Here is a 15,694-nt window from a genome sequence, read left to right as displayed (position 1 = left end):
GATTGGCTGGCAACCAGTTGAGGGTGTATCCCGCCTCCTGCCCAATGACAGCTGGGATAGGCTCCAGCACGCCCGCGACCCTAGTGAGGAGAAGCGGCTCAGAAAATGGATGGATGGATTGTTTATCTACAAAAATACACTAGGGTGGAATATGTGGATGTCAATGACAAGTTAGAAAAAACGCATTGCTGCGTCTCACAGCTACAGCGTAATAATCTATGGTGAATTGAATACCTTTGTTTTGTGTTGGTGGGGGGGTTTTTTTTCTTCCAGGCAGATGAGGAGAGGAATTACCATATCTTTTATCAGCTCTGTGCATCATCGCATTTGCCGGAGTTCAAGAACCTCAAACTGAGTAAGTAACACAGACACACACACCTTCTTGAAGCCATCTTTGAATCCAGTTACATCTTACTGGAGCGCCCCCACTTCCTCCCAACATTTCCAAAAGTATTACCCAGACAAAGAGAACCATTATGACTCGCTTGTCACATTGCATGTCAGGTGATGATGTCACTGCTGTAGTAGCAACACATACGAATCTGTTATTGAACAAGATTTCATGCAGTGCACTCCCACTGTGGACCTGCACCTGCTCATCTTAGTCATGAAACACACACACACAAATATATACACACATGCATATACACAGCTGCTGTCCTCCTCTCCTGCTGACTTGCCGGCTCGGTAAATAGAGTGGTTGTCACAGAGTGAGATCTGTACCCATGTTGCCGGGCAACACGTCATGCTTTGATTTAAAGTGTTCGTTTTGCAAAACCGGCCCTCTTCAGAGAGGATAATGAACGATTAAAGCCGTCTGAAATCTGCTTTTCTCTACTTCAGGCAAAGCAAATGATTTCCTGTACACCCAGCAGGGCCGAAGCCCCGTTATCGATGGGGTGGACGATACAAAGGAGCTCTGCAACACCCGCAACGCCTTCTCCTTGCTCGGTAACTCATGACTAAAGTCTGTTTGGAAGCACTAAAAAGATTCAATGTAGATGTCCATTCACTTGAACTAGACACTCCATCCATCCATTTTCTATACTGCTTGTCTTTGCGGGTGAGCTAGAGCCTATCGCAGCTGGCCAGTTTTTAATACAGTGCCACCTGAGGGATGGAAGGTCACGTGCATTCATGTTGGTTTTTGTAGCCCTGCCACTTACAAAAAAAAAGAAATTCTCCACATTCTCTGAATCTTTTCATGATATTATTGTTAGGTACGCGTTTTCACGGTGTTTGAGGGAAGGAAGTGGAAGACCCAATTGTAGGGAAGCAGGGAGGCAAGGCAGGAGTGCAAGAATCTCAAAATTATATACTAGTAGTACAGTATATCCATCCATCCATTTTCCGTATTGCTTCTCCTCACTAGGGTCGTGAGCATGCTGGAGCCTCTCCCAGCTATCTTCGGGCGAGAGGCAGGGTATACCCTGAACCGGTTGCCAGCCAATCGCGGAGCACTTATAAGCAAACAACCATTTGCGCTCACATTCACAGCGACGGGCAAGTTAGAGTCTTCAATCAACCTACCATGCATGTTTTTGAGATGTGGGAGGAAACCGGAGAAAACAGTAAACAATGTAGGTGTCTGAGTGTGAGTTTGAATTGTGATTAGATGATGAGTCGGGGTTGGGGACACCGGTAAGATGAAGTGCTTGCTGTGTTTCTGCAGGATATGAAGGCTTGAGTTTAAGACCAGTAGTTGGCAACATGAATCAATTATTTTCACAATAAAGAGGTTCTTGTTCAACCACCACTTGTTGTCATTTTGTCGCCTAAGCAGACACTAAATTATACTGTCTAGCTTTTGCCGTTTGATAAATTTGCTGATGGCTGACATGAAGATGTATGCTGTTCGTCAGTTAACGTTGGCAGATACCGTTATGAGCCATTTCTAGCACTTGTGCTTTTGTTATAATTGAGGATAGGCTTGCATATTTTGTGACAGTGCTCGGTCTCATTTTAAGTAAAATGTTTTTTTTTTACCTCCTTAATCACAATTACTAGGGTACTTTTGTTTTTACATTGAGTGATCCTTAAATGCTATTCCGGCCTGCCTGGATTACTCCTGCATATGTGGTAGCATGACAAAATAATGTTTTCCCCCGCAGGTATCAACGAGTCCTATCAGATGGGATTGTTTCAAGTTCTGGCTGCTATTCTTCATCTCGGAAATGTGGAGATCAAAGACAAAGATTCGGATAGCAGCATGATTCCTGTGAGGATATCATTATATTCATTTACGCTGTTTTTTTAAACCTCTTTCTGATTTGATTTAGCCAACTGATTAGATTAGACATTAGACACACATAAAAATAGATAATTATATTTGATTTTGCTTTGATAATCCCAAATATAAATGGAAACATAAAATTGCATTAGCTGTCAGAGCTAAAAGATATTGTCTTGTTCTTCTTCTAGCCCAACAATGATCACTTAACGAAGTTCTGCGAGCTGGTCGGCATTACCTACAAGGACATGGCTCAGTGGCTGTGCCACAGGAAGTTGAAGACTGCTTCCGAAACCTACATCAAGACCATCCCCCGCCTGCAGGCCACCAACGCCCGCGACGCCCTGTCCAAACATATCTATGCTAAGCTCTTCAACTGGATCGTGGAGCAGGTCAACAAGGCGCTCGTCGCCAATATCAAACAGCACTCCTTCATCGGCGTCCTTGACATTTACGGGTAGGAGATTCCTTTGGCCATTCTTGAAGTCGTATGGTTTTACCTCTATTTTATCCACCACCGCCATGGATTTGAAATACATGCAAAACTTGGCTAGCTCTCGTCATCTCGCTGGTGAGTGTTCTGCTTGCGGAAGTAAAGCCCAAAGAGTGACGTTAAAAGCGCTTTTACATGTGGAGCAAGTGCATCCACTACTGTGTGTTTGTGGGACATACTGTAGTGTAGACTGTAGACCAAGCTAATTTAATAACATCTTGAATGTTTTATTTGTAATCTGTAGTGGTCGTCTATAAAGGCTAAAACATCCATCCAGCCATCCATTTTCTGAGCCGCTTTTCCTCACAAGGGTCGCGGGAGGCTAAAACATAGAAACTCATTATCTAAATACTTCTGAACCGAAGTGTGTTTGCAAATAAATATACATTTTTCTAATATTTTTCTGTCTACAAGCTTTGAGACCTTTGAAATCAACAGCTTCGAGCAGTTCTGTATCAACTATGCCAATGAGAAGCTCCAGCAGCAATTCAACATGGTGCGCAGAATGTTTTGACATTATTGATGTATTTATTTGTTTATTTCAAAGCAAGCTGGCATCTTAAATGTCCATCGTTTGTGTGAGTGCAGCATGTGTTCAAGCTGGAGCAGGAGGAGTACATGAAGGAGCAGATCCCTTGGACTCTGATCGACTTCTACGACAATCAGCCCTGCATCAACCTCATCGAAGCCAAGATGGGCATCTTGGACCTGCTGGATGAAGAGTGCAGGGTACATAAAATAATCTAAAGATAAAGAAATGTCCAAAAACAAATCATTTAATTTGTTGTAGCCTCATTCATCCATGCCTTGTCTTTCCTCAGATGCCAAAAGGTTCAGATGATTCGTGGGCTCAGAAGCTTTACACCCACCTGAAGACGTGCTCCCTCTTCGAGAAGCCACGCATGTCTAACCGCGCCTTCATCATTCAACATTTTGCTGATAAGGTGTGCTTGACACTTATTTGCACAGCATATACTAGTTTCAACCTTTACAACCATATTGTTCAGCTCAGAACTTTATATATTACAATTTTAGTGGTTTGAATAATTAGTCTCTTTTGAGTAACGATTGAGGAACAGATTGGCTTCAAGCTCTTGTGAGCTATTTTGAGAATAGCCTGAGGACATTTTCTTTATCGTTATTTATGTTCTCACATGTAAAAAAGCTGAACATTTAGAGTGGAGCATTATTTTCAGGTCCTTTTAAGCCACCTCGCTATGAGTTTACACACAAACAGGTCAGGGACTAACACAGGTTTTCCCATCAGGTTACCCGATATGAAACTGGAGTCTTGTAGATGCGTCTGTGATCAGAAATGAATTAGCTCCTTTCGTGAAAAATGAATCCAAATAAAATATTTTAAAATTATTTTTCATTTAATTAATTAATGCATATCTTTGAGGAAAGTCACACATTTTTCAGTATAGATAAATTAGTAAATAAAGAATACTTAAAACAATACAATCGGTGAATTTTCCACAATTCTCATTCAAGGTTATCTATTAAAATGTCCATCGCTACTCAAAACAAATGTTTAACTTTTGCATATATTTTAACACAATATGAACAGACAATCATACACACAGACCGCAGTAACCGGAAAGGTATACTAAGACACTGAAATAAATAAATGCAATGATAACAATAATAATAATGAACCTCATGTATGATAATGTAAAGTCGGCATAAAGGTGTGCGTGCATTGACGTCTTTACACAAACTACACTCTCTTGTACTTGTGCAGGTTGAATATCAATGTGAAGGTTTCCTGGAGAAGAACAAGGATACTGTGAATGAAGAACAGATTAAGGTGCTCAAGGGCAGCAAGGTGAGCTGTACACACACGCACACACTCACGTGCAGGTTGAAGCGTATCAGAAATGTTTATTTTAGGATATTCCAACGCATTCATGTACACATCGAATAACGTACTGAGAGGAGAATGATTTGCTGATAAGCTTAACCGCCATTAGGCTTGGAGGGGCAGCTCCCTTCAGTTCAGGTACTTTTAAACCCAGTTGTGAATTTTACATGTGGTGAAAGTGAAACATGAGTAACATAAAGCAGAAACACACAAATACACATTGATACACACTTATTTTATAAGATGAGGGCTTACTGTATTTTAACTGCTGGGGGCGAGGCGTCTTTTAGTTAGGAGGCCTTTATTTCTTTTAATAATAGCAAACAGTTTTCGAAGTATACAGTATTATAATTGATGTCAAGTGAAAGTGGAATATTAAACCCATAATAACAAGGAGTAATATAGAGAAATACAGAGGGGAATAAAGGAAAAACTAAAGCAGACTGCAATCACATAATTCTGCAGAAACATGGCCACGCACAACATTCTGGAGCAATCAACTGGAACACTAATCATCGTTAAAGACAGCATGAAATATACTTCCTAGGGAACATTTACAACCTGCAGTTACTAACTTAAATTTGGATGCTGCAGTTTTGTTTACCAACACAGTTCAAATCAGCTCAGGAATTAACTCTTTAACATCAGCGTGTGATCAATAGTCTATGAAGTGAGATAATGACACTTATTTCCCCCTTTTTCCTGCTGGGGAAAGGAAGACCTCTATCTGAGCGAGGGGTTTATTTTCTCAAGTGAAAATTCTTCTATTTGAGAAAGGTGTCTTTTTGAATAAAATCAGAAGCAAGTTAACGTTGCAGGTCTGTGAGCAAGTTTTGGATCAGGCTTGAATAACCATGTTGGACTGAAAGCCTTTAAATCCTGGCTGCTGTTTGGTCCATGTACACACACAAACGCACGCACACACAGTGATTGCGGCTTCCAGCTCCTTCAGACGTCAACAGAAGAGGTCAAAGGAGTCGGCATGTATCACACCCACAGAGTCACATGCAAACACGTGCACGTTGTCTGCATCAGTGAGACTTAAACAATTGGGATTAAGCCTTAATGAGTCCTTAATGAGATTTGGTTTAATTAGGATTTAAGGTTCTCCGCCAAGCTTATCCCAACAGTCTTACTGTGTGTGTGTGTGTGTGTGTGTGTGTGTGTGTGTGTGTGTGTTTTAGTGACTCATTGGCTAGTATAGTATTAGTATTGATTTTACACGTCACACCTCATTGGTGTTTAAATTTAAATTTAAAAATCTTTAAATTTATCAAGTATAGATGAATTTGCCGTGTTCCATGATTGCAGTTTGATGCATACCACTCTGAGCTGCTCTTTACAAATGTGCCGTGATGCACTGATGCAATGCTAAGATGCTTTTGTTTTGGTCAAAAGCAGCTCTGTGCTAGTCTTTCATGACATTTCACCTGACATCTCCAAGGTACAGTCATGAAAATACATAAAATATCAGAGAACCATTTGTGACAAATCGTGATTGAATTTCATCAGTAGACATTCAATCATCATCCCCTCATTTTTATCACCAGTTTGCCTGCTTTTATTTCCCTGTTGTTTCCATCAAAGATGTGTGGTAGGCTGATGATGTTTCATCTTAAGTCACTGTTTTGCTGTCACTGTGTCTCCATGTGTTGTCCATGTATGTTGGTTCTGTCTTCATCATGGCAACCTTCCTCCCTCCCCACCTGTCAACAGAAGGTAAACGGGGGCGTTCACGCAACGCCGGTCTGCCTCCAGCTCTTTCTTTATTTTTCTTTCATTCGCCGACTTCCTCGCTCTAACAGCACTGGGTCATTGAGTTTTGTTTTGTGTCATTGTTCGCTGCATGGGGAGTACTAGAGGCACTGACATTTTAAAAATAAAGCATGATCTGACATAAAAACACCAGGAAGGAATTATGCTATGAGAGGTTTGGTTTGGTTTTCCTGCATAATGATGTTGGAAAGAGAAACACAGCACGGAGAAGGACGTCTCACTTCATTTCTGCATGCTGTACTAAAAGCTATAGGTGCATCTCAATAAATAAGAATATCGTGAAAACTTCAGTCCTGCGATTGCGACCTAGCCCTGCCGCGAATAGCTAAAATCCGTGAAGAGTTGACGAGCCCTCTAAAAGGGGTTAATTGCGTAAAGATTACACATATGGTGGCACTGTACTTAAAATGACAAACATAAAACATAAACGGTTGCTTTTTGAATTATTCAATGCAAACAAACCACCTGCACATGAGACACATTAATAGTACAGTATTCACTAGCTTAATAGCAAGAATAACACGCTAGCATAAACTGACATGACCTCACACATGGGAAAACAAATATGAGCACTAGCACTTTCCACAAAAGGACATCTGAAACGTACAGTCTCCTCCAAATGAAAAAACCACTCAGGACACAACACCTTTTGTTTAAAGCCACCCATTATTTATGTGAGCAAAAGTATTGGAACAGACATTATTAAATTAACTTAAAGTGAATAACATTTAATAGGCGGCACAGTGGACGACTGGTTAGAGCTTCTGCCTCACAGTTCTGAGGACCGGGGTTCAATCCCCGGCCTCGCCTGTGTGGAGTTTGCATGTTTTCCCCATGCCTGCGTGGGTTTTCTCCGGGCACTCCGGTTTCCTCCCACATCCCAAAAAACATGCATGGTAGGTTAAGTGATTACTCTAAATTGCCCATAGGTGTGAATGTGAGTGCGGGTGGTTGATTGTTTGTATGTGCCCTGCAATTGGCTGGCAACCAGTTCAGGGTGTACCCTGCCTCTCGCCCTGAAGATAGCTGGGATAGGCTCCAGCACGCCCGCGAACCTAGTGAGGAGAAGCGGTGAAGAAAATGGATGGATGGAACATTTAATATTTGGTGGCATAACCCTTACTTGCAATAACTGCATCAAACCTGTGACCCATTGACTTCACCACACTTTTGCATTCTTCATTTGAAATGGTTTTCCAGGCCTTTACTGCAGCTTCTTTCAGTTTTTGTTTGTTTCTGAGGAGGTAAAATGCATGCTCTATTGAGTTGAGGTCTAGTGATTGACTTGGCCAGTCTAAAACCGTTTACCCATGATGAAATCCTTTGGTGTGTTGTCAGTGTGTTTTGGGTCATTGTCTTGTTGCATGATGAAGCTTCTCCCAATTAGTTTGGATGCATTTTTCTGTAAATTGCCAGACAAGATGGTTTTGTAGACTTCAGAATTCATTCTGCTGCTACCGTCATGAGTTACATCATCAATATAGACTAGTGAGCCCGTTCCAGAAGCAGCCATGCAAGCCCAAGCCATGACATTATCTCCACCATGTTTCACAGATGAGCTTGTGTGTTTTGGATCACAAGCAGATCCTTTCTTTCTCCAAACTTTGGCCTTTCCATCACTTAGGTAGAGGTTAGTTTTGGTCTCATCAGTCCATAAAACTTTGTTCCACAACTTTTGTGGCTCTTCTCTGTACTTTGCATAATCCAACCGATTCTTTTTTTTGATGAGCGGTTTGCATCTTGTGGTATGGGCTCTCTATTTCTTCTCTCGAAATCTTCCAACAGTTGATTGTAATACCTTCACCCCTGCCCTGTGGAGGTTGGCAGTGATGTCACTGACTTGTCTTTGGGTGTTTCTTCACAGCCCTCACAATGTTTCTGTCATCAACTCCTGTTGATACCCTTGGGCGACCTGTTCGATATCTGATGATACAGTCAGTACACCAGCAGTTTCTTTCTATTTCAGGACATTCCAAATTGTTGTGTTGGCTATGCCCAATGTTTGTGCAATAGCTCTGATCCATTTTCCTTCTTCTCTCAGCTTCAAAATGGTTTGCTTTTCTCCCATAGACAGCTCTCTGGTCTTCATCTTTGCTTCACAGCAAATGCAGTTTTCACACTGTGAAACCCAAAACCGAAAACAAGCACTATCTAATTTTTAAGCAATCAATCTAAAAGACAACACCTGAACAACTAGAAACACCCAACAGTCACATGTTCCAATACATTTGCTCACTTGAAAAGTGGGTGGCATCAAACAAAAGGTGCTCTGTCCTGAGTTGTTTTAACACATTCATCCATTTTCTGTCCCGCTTATCCTCACTAGGGTCAGGGGTATGCTGGAGCCTATCCCAGCTATCGTCGGGCGAGAGGCGGGGTACACGCTGAACTGGTTGCCAGCCAATCACAGGGCACATATAAACAAACAACCATTCACTCTCACATTCACACCTACGGGCAATTTAGAGTCTTCAATTAGCTGGGGACTGTAGATGATAAAAGACCATCAATGAATTAAGCCTAGCAACATCAAGATGCCACAAGATTGCGCCAAAGTATGTCTTTGACCTGAGCACAAAAACAGAAAATGGGTGAATTTTTCAGCAAATAAGGAAGGATACTTTCCAAAAGCAAAATCAGCGAATTTGCAAATGCCGAATTGGGAATATGCAGGGATTGTAGTGCAGTTCAATTCAAAAAGTGAAACTCATATTAAATAGGTTCACTCCACATGGAGTGATATATTTCATTATTTTTATTTTGTACAATTCAGGTTAATTTACAACTAACAAAAACACAAAATTTACCATCTCAAAAATATTACGTAAGGAACAATCAAAATCATTTTAAATATAGAATTCAAGTTGGAATTGACTTTCTGAAAAGTATAATCCATGTGTCTAATGAATCTATGGATTAATTTAGTTTTTGAATTACAGTACTGGCATAGATGAACTTTTCTACAATACAGTGTGATTAAAAAAGAATGCACCAAAATCAGCACGCAATATTTCAAAAACACAAAACAATGGAAAACTCCAGCTTGGACCCATATGTTGTTCATACCTTAAAGTTTTCATTTCATGTTTTACAAGTGCTCTATGTGGCCACCACCAGCAGCACGGACAACATCAAGCCTATATGAGAATTCTTCCCAAACGCGCCTCCTGGTGTTGCGGTCCACCGTGTTGATTGCAGCTGTTATTCGATCTTTCATGTCATCGATATTTGCTGGAAGTGGTGAAACATAAACTTTTTCTTTAACATACCCCCACAAGAAAAAGTCTTACAACCCCAATTCCAATTAAGTTGGGACGTTGTGTTAAACATAAATAAAAACAGAATACAATGATTTGCAGATCATGTTCGACCTATATTTAATTGAATACACTACAAAGACAAGATATTTAATGTTCAAACTGATAAACGTTTTAGCAAATAATCATTAACTTTGAATTTTATGGCTGCAACAGGTTCCAAAAAAGCTGGGACAGGGTAACGTTTACCACTGTGTTACGTTTGGGAACTGAGGACACTAATTGTTGAAGCTTTGTAGGTGGAATTCTTTCCCATTCTTGCTTGATGTACAGCTTCAGCTGTTCCAACAGTCCGGGGTCTCCGTTGTCGTATTTTACGCTTCATAATGTGCCACACATTTTCAATGGGAGACAGGTCTGGACTGCAGGCAGGCCAGTCTAGTACCTGCACTCTTTTACTACTAAGCCACGCTGTTGTAACACATGCAGAATGTGGTTAGGCATTGTCTTGCTGAAATAAGCAGGGGCATCCATGAAAACGACGTTGCTTGGATGGCAGCATATGTTTCTCCAAAACCTATATGTACCTTTCAGCATTAATGGTATCATCACAGATGTTGGCTTTTGAACTTTGCGTCCATAACAGTCCGGATGGTTCTTTTCCGCTTTGGCCCGGAGGACACGACGTCCACAATTTCCAAAAACAATTTGAAATGTGGACTCGTCGGACCACAGAACACTTTTCCACTTTGCATCAGTCCATCTTAGATGAGCCCGGGCCCAGAGAAGCCGGCGGCGTTTCTTGGTGTTGTTGATAAATGGCTTTTGCTTTGCATAGTAGAGTTTCAAGTTGCACTTACGGATATATACGCTGAACTCTATTTACTGACATTGGTTTCCTGAGCCCATGTGGTGATATCCTTTACACAATGCAGTGCCGCCCGAGGGATCGAAGGTCACGGGCATTCAATGTTGGTTATCGGCCTTGCCGCTTACAGTGCAGTGATTTCTCCAGATTCTCTGAACCTTTTGATGATATTATGGACCGTAGATGATGAAAATCCCTAAATTCCTTGCAATTGTACGTTGAGGAACATTGTCCTTAAAACTGACTACTTTCTCACGCACTTGTTCACAAAGAGGTGAACCTCGCCCCATCTTTGCTTGTGAATGACTGAGCAATTCAGGGAAGCTGGCACCCACCTATTCCCAATTAGCCTGTTCACCTGTGGGATGTTCCAAACAGGTGTTTGATGAGCATTCCTCAACTTCCTCAGTCTTTTTTGCCACCTGTCCGAGCTTTTTTGGAACGTGTTGCAGCCATAATATTCTAAGTCAATGATTATTTGCAAAAAAAAAAAAACAATTAAGTTTATTAGTTTGAACATGAAATATCTTGTCTTTGTAGTGTATTCAATTAAATATAGGTCGAACATGATTTGCAAGTCATTGTATTCTGTTTTTATTTATGTTTAACACAACAGCCCAACTTCATTGGAATTGGGGTTGTAAAAGCACGCTGCACGGTGACAATGGAATTTGTTTTCGCAAACTCAAGCACACAAAATGATTTCTGCTGAGGAGTCGCTATTTTGAGTGTAAAAAAAAAAAAAGCAACGTAATTTTTTGACGATTGAACGGTGTCAGAGGAGTACGTCACCGACACCCAATCAAACTTGGAGAACTCTCATATCAAATGACCACTGATTCAGTCCATTACAATGCTTTTAAACTTAATAAATGTGCAATGATTTTGAAGTATTATTTTTGAATCACCCTGTATGTTTATTTATTGAGATGCACCTGTACTTATACATATCACAATACCATAACTTTTAAATGATAGTTTTTGGCTTTGTATAACAATGAACCTGACTAAAAAAAAAAACATTCTAACAAACGCTAATCAATACCACACAGTCAAAATGTAAGCTCTGCACAAAGGAAAATTCTAAAATCTAGCTTTGTAAACAGTAAGTACACAGTTAGTTTGAAGTATGACGATTTATGTATGCATTGCTGGACTGTTCATAACTACAGTGGAACCTCAAATGTCAAAGACAATCTGGTCTCAAGAGCAATTTGTTCAAACTTTGATTTGTTCTAGAGTCAAACTGCTTGCCGTCATAAAACCTCCATAACAGGTCATGTTAACTCTCTTAAATGCAATCCAATGTACGACTGGTAAACTGAGAGGCAGATGTATGAACCACTAAGCTGTCACGCTGCCCCTTAACTCTCATACAAGTGTTAAAAGAACCACTGAATAATAGAAGGAAGTGGAAAAGTGAGGTTGACTAGAGGTGAATCGACATTTTAGAATTCTTAACTGTCATACAAGTATAAAGAGAGGTTAACCTTCGTATAGATAAACCTAGACTTTATAGACGTACCATTAATGCTGTTGATGTGTGACATATGACAGGTGCGTTCCGCAGTGCATAAAGTGCCGAGAAGGCAAATTTCTTCAGATTAAGACTAAAGAAAGCAGACTTTCAGTTCTATTTTGACAACGCTATATTGAACTGAGCAGCCAGGACGGAGACATGTTAGGTCACTAAGCTACCACTAAGTTACTTTTCCAGTTCTATGGTTGTCATTACACTTTACCTCTTTGCCATCACTGGTACCCTTCTGTGTTGGCAACACAAAAAAAGCCAAAGAAAAACCAAAACACACTTTTTGGCCTTGAGATTTTTAAAATGTCCAAACTGTGCAACCATACGGGGTTCAAACTTAGAGGTTCCACTGTACATTTAACACGTTATCACGTTATCCAGCATGAAATCCATTTTAGACATAAATCTCAATAGACCATCCTTGTAACTGTATTCGGGCTGCTCTTCCTAGTTTGACCTGCTGGTGGAGCTATTTAAGGATGAGGGGAAAGCCACCAGCCCCACCGGACAGGCTCCCGGAACAGGAGGCAGGACCCGTCTCAGCGTCAAACCTGACAAAAGCCGTGACACCAGCACCAAGGAGCACAAGAAGACCGTCGGTTGCCAGGTTTCATACTTTTTGTTACTCGTCACATACGCACTACAGATTTCTTTCACCCGGTAATAATGATTCATCTTTCTTATAGTTCCGTAACTCCCTTCAAATGCTCATGGAAACCTTGAACGCCACCACGCCACACTACGTCCGCTGTATCAAACCAAACGACTTCAAGCAGGCCTTCTCGTGAGTCCCAGTACCAAGTCCCAAACTTTTTTTTTTTTTTTTGTTTTTTTTTTTACAAATCTGAGAATTGTGATGGTTTGGCAGGTTTGACCCGAAGCGTGCGGTACAGCAGCTGAGAGCCTGCGGCGTCCTTGAGACAATCCGCATCTCCGCAGCAGGTTTCCCATCCAGGTATCAATGCATCTCACCAAACTCTCTTAGTTCCCAGACATTCACGTTATCTTGTGATTGTGCAAAATTGATTGCAAATACGAGTTTGCATGACATGACATCTATGGGAAGTTGAACTGCATTCATGCTGTGGCACAACTCCTGAAAGCCACAATATTCCCCTCAATACAACACTGGCTTGAAGGCAGGAGTTCAGAAATTTTATGTAAATCCTTTAAAAAAAAAAATGTGAATAACAATTAATTGAAGGATTGATCATTAACTGTTCATATTACCAAGATGTTAAGAAGTGGTACCCCTTAAGAAGTGTAGTTTTTCTCCAACTATAAACAAAATTATTCTGAAAAATTACATTTAATTCTAAAATTAACAAATTAAATGAATAAAATAACAGTAATAACAATACAAAATATTTTCTCAAAACTTTGACAAATATAAAATAACAGTAATAACAATACAAAATATTTTCTCAAAACTTTGACAAATATTTTGATATAACCGCCCTCTCCTGGTAGTCAAATTTAGTGAATGAGTGGTTTTACGTTTGCCTTAAAATGGTCTTCAAAACGTCATAGATTTAATTGAAGTGGTTTAACGTCTTAAATCTGACGTCTTAAATCTGATTAGACTGGGAAACAAGAGGGTAAAAAAAAACAAAAAACTCTGGACCGCCTATATTTCAAATGCCAATGTGAATGGAGCACTTGTCGTATATTAAAATGAAGATGTTTTTATATATTTCTGGTTTTTATGTTCGATGTTACGTACAGCACTTTATCAGCTGCTGTTCTTTAAATAAGAATTTCTTGAGTTAAATATAAATTAGTTGAGTTAAATTTGATTGATGTGGTCCTGCAACATTTTAAATATGATTGAAATTTCTATTAATTTTAATGGGGAAGTATGTTTTGAGATACAAGGGTTTTGAAAACGTAACAGAACAAAATAAACTCGTATCTCAAGGCGCCACTATATATCATCTAAGTCATTGTTTGGAAAAATGTCCATGCTTAATGATTTTGTGTGCGTGTGCTCACTTCAGATGGACATACCAGGAGTTCTTCAGCCGGTACAGAGTGTTGATGAAGCAGAAGGATGTTCTCTCTGACAAGAAGTTAACCTGCAGGAACGTTCTGGAGAAGCTAGTGCAGGTTCATCTATCAAACGTTCCCTCTTCTCAATGCTTCCATCTCTTCATGACGTCTAAGCGCTCTATTCTTCTCCCAGGATCAGGATAAATACCAGTTTGGTAAGACCAAGATCTTCTTCAGGGCCGGCCAGGTGGCCTACCTGGAGAAGCTGAGAGCTGACAAACTTCGCGCCGCCTGCATCCGTATCCAGAAAACCATTCGTTGCTGGTTGGCACGCAAAAAGTACATGCGCATGCGTGATGCCGCCATCACCATCCAGAGGTTCACCAGAGGATACCAGGCTCGCTGGTGGGTCACTCGCACCTGGTCTTACACTGGTTTGAAAACCTATGTTCCACATCTGCATTTGGGTTTCTCTCATCTGCAGCTTGGCGAAGTTCATGCGTCGCACTCAGGCCGCTATCGTCATCCAGAAGTACCAGAAGATGTACGTGGCCAGGAAACACTACAGGCAGAAGCAGGCGGCCGCCCTGGCCATACAGACCATCCTCAGAGCTTATATGGCCCGCCAGAAGTACCTGGCGGTAATACAAACACATACAAGAACATACATGATCAGGCTTCTGCAATGCCGTGTAAAATGTATTTACCCCCTTCCTAATGTGTATTTTTTTGGGGGGGGGGTATTTTTTTGCACACGAGCATGAACTGCCCGTTTGTCATTGGACAGCATCTTAAAGTCCATCCAGACTTTGATTTAGCCATTTATTTTTCATAAATACTTTTTCACGTAGCCAGAAAGGGTTTGAATTTCTTGTCCATAACAAATAAAATGATCATTTAGAGACTGCCTTTTTTATATCTTTGTGAGATATTAAAATTGCCGAACATCTGTGATAAACATGCAAAAAAAAAAAAAAAAAGACAGAAGATCATGGCCACAGGACATCGGCATTGAGCCCCAGTGTAGTGGCGTAAGGGGAGCCACGAATGATGAGTGAGGAACCCATGAGGCAGGACCACGGCCATGGTCCACGACAGCTCCCAGTGCAGAAAGGCGCCTTCTGAGGAAACGCTGAAAGATCAAAAAAAATATCATTAACATTGACAATTGCTTTTCAACACAAGGGCTGTAGACAGTGAGTCTTGAATGTACACCTTCACACTCCCTTGCACACTTACACGCTCCCTAATGTTACGACTTCAACCCTCTCACCCCGCATCAGTACCTTAAAAGATAGTACAACGAGACAGCTAAAAAGGTAGTCAAAATCCAGCTGAGATTGCTCGTGTATTAGTAGCACATATTACACTGAGTATCTGGAACGACAGTAGATTTATTTATTCGCAATACAGAGTGACGGGGGATATTGCCGCAACTGTGTTCACTTTCAAACAGCAACACTGCATCCTCCAATCAGAACAGGGCGGGAGAAGTGAGTTTCAGGTGTTAAACTTCACACCCCTAGGTTAGGGTTAAATTGTTACCAAATACCTCAACTTTGGCTTGATCTGACCACACGACTTTCCCTCAAGCCTTATCTTAGTCATTTCGATGTTCCCTGGCAAAGACAGGCCTGTACAACTGTTTTCTTGAGCTTTGCAAATGCTTTTAGTTTTATATTTTTC

At 40.8% G+C, this 15,694-nt stretch overlaps 1 protein-coding gene across 1 annotated transcript in view; it reads left to right on the top strand.

Annotated features, from left to right (window-relative positions):
• The window catches only part of myo5aa (myosin VAa), a 76,118-nt gene that overhangs the window by 32,566 nt on the left and 27,858 nt on the right, over window positions 1–15,694 (top strand). The window contains 14 exon segments of the mRNA XM_061668384.1: window positions 274–355; window positions 844–951; window positions 2,112–2,218; window positions 2,422–2,687; window positions 3,138–3,219; window positions 3,312–3,452; window positions 3,545–3,667; window positions 4,468–4,551; window positions 12,471–12,626; window positions 12,706–12,803; window positions 12,888–12,974; window positions 14,017–14,125; window positions 14,202–14,413; window positions 14,493–14,649. Of these exon segments, the coding sequence (XP_061524368.1) occupies window positions 274–355; window positions 844–951; window positions 2,112–2,218; window positions 2,422–2,687; window positions 3,138–3,219; window positions 3,312–3,452; window positions 3,545–3,667; window positions 4,468–4,551; window positions 12,471–12,626; window positions 12,706–12,803; window positions 12,888–12,974; window positions 14,017–14,125; window positions 14,202–14,413; window positions 14,493–14,649 (1,812 nt within the window).

The sequence above is a fragment of the Phycodurus eques genome, chromosome 2 (genome assembly GCF_024500275.1).
Source record: "Phycodurus eques isolate BA_2022a chromosome 2, UOR_Pequ_1.1, whole genome shotgun sequence".
Classification (NCBI taxonomy): domain Eukaryota; kingdom Metazoa; phylum Chordata; class Actinopteri; order Syngnathiformes; family Syngnathidae; genus Phycodurus; species Phycodurus eques.
The sequence above is the reverse complement of the archived record's forward strand: the minus strand, read 5'-3'. Positions and strand labels throughout refer to the sequence as shown.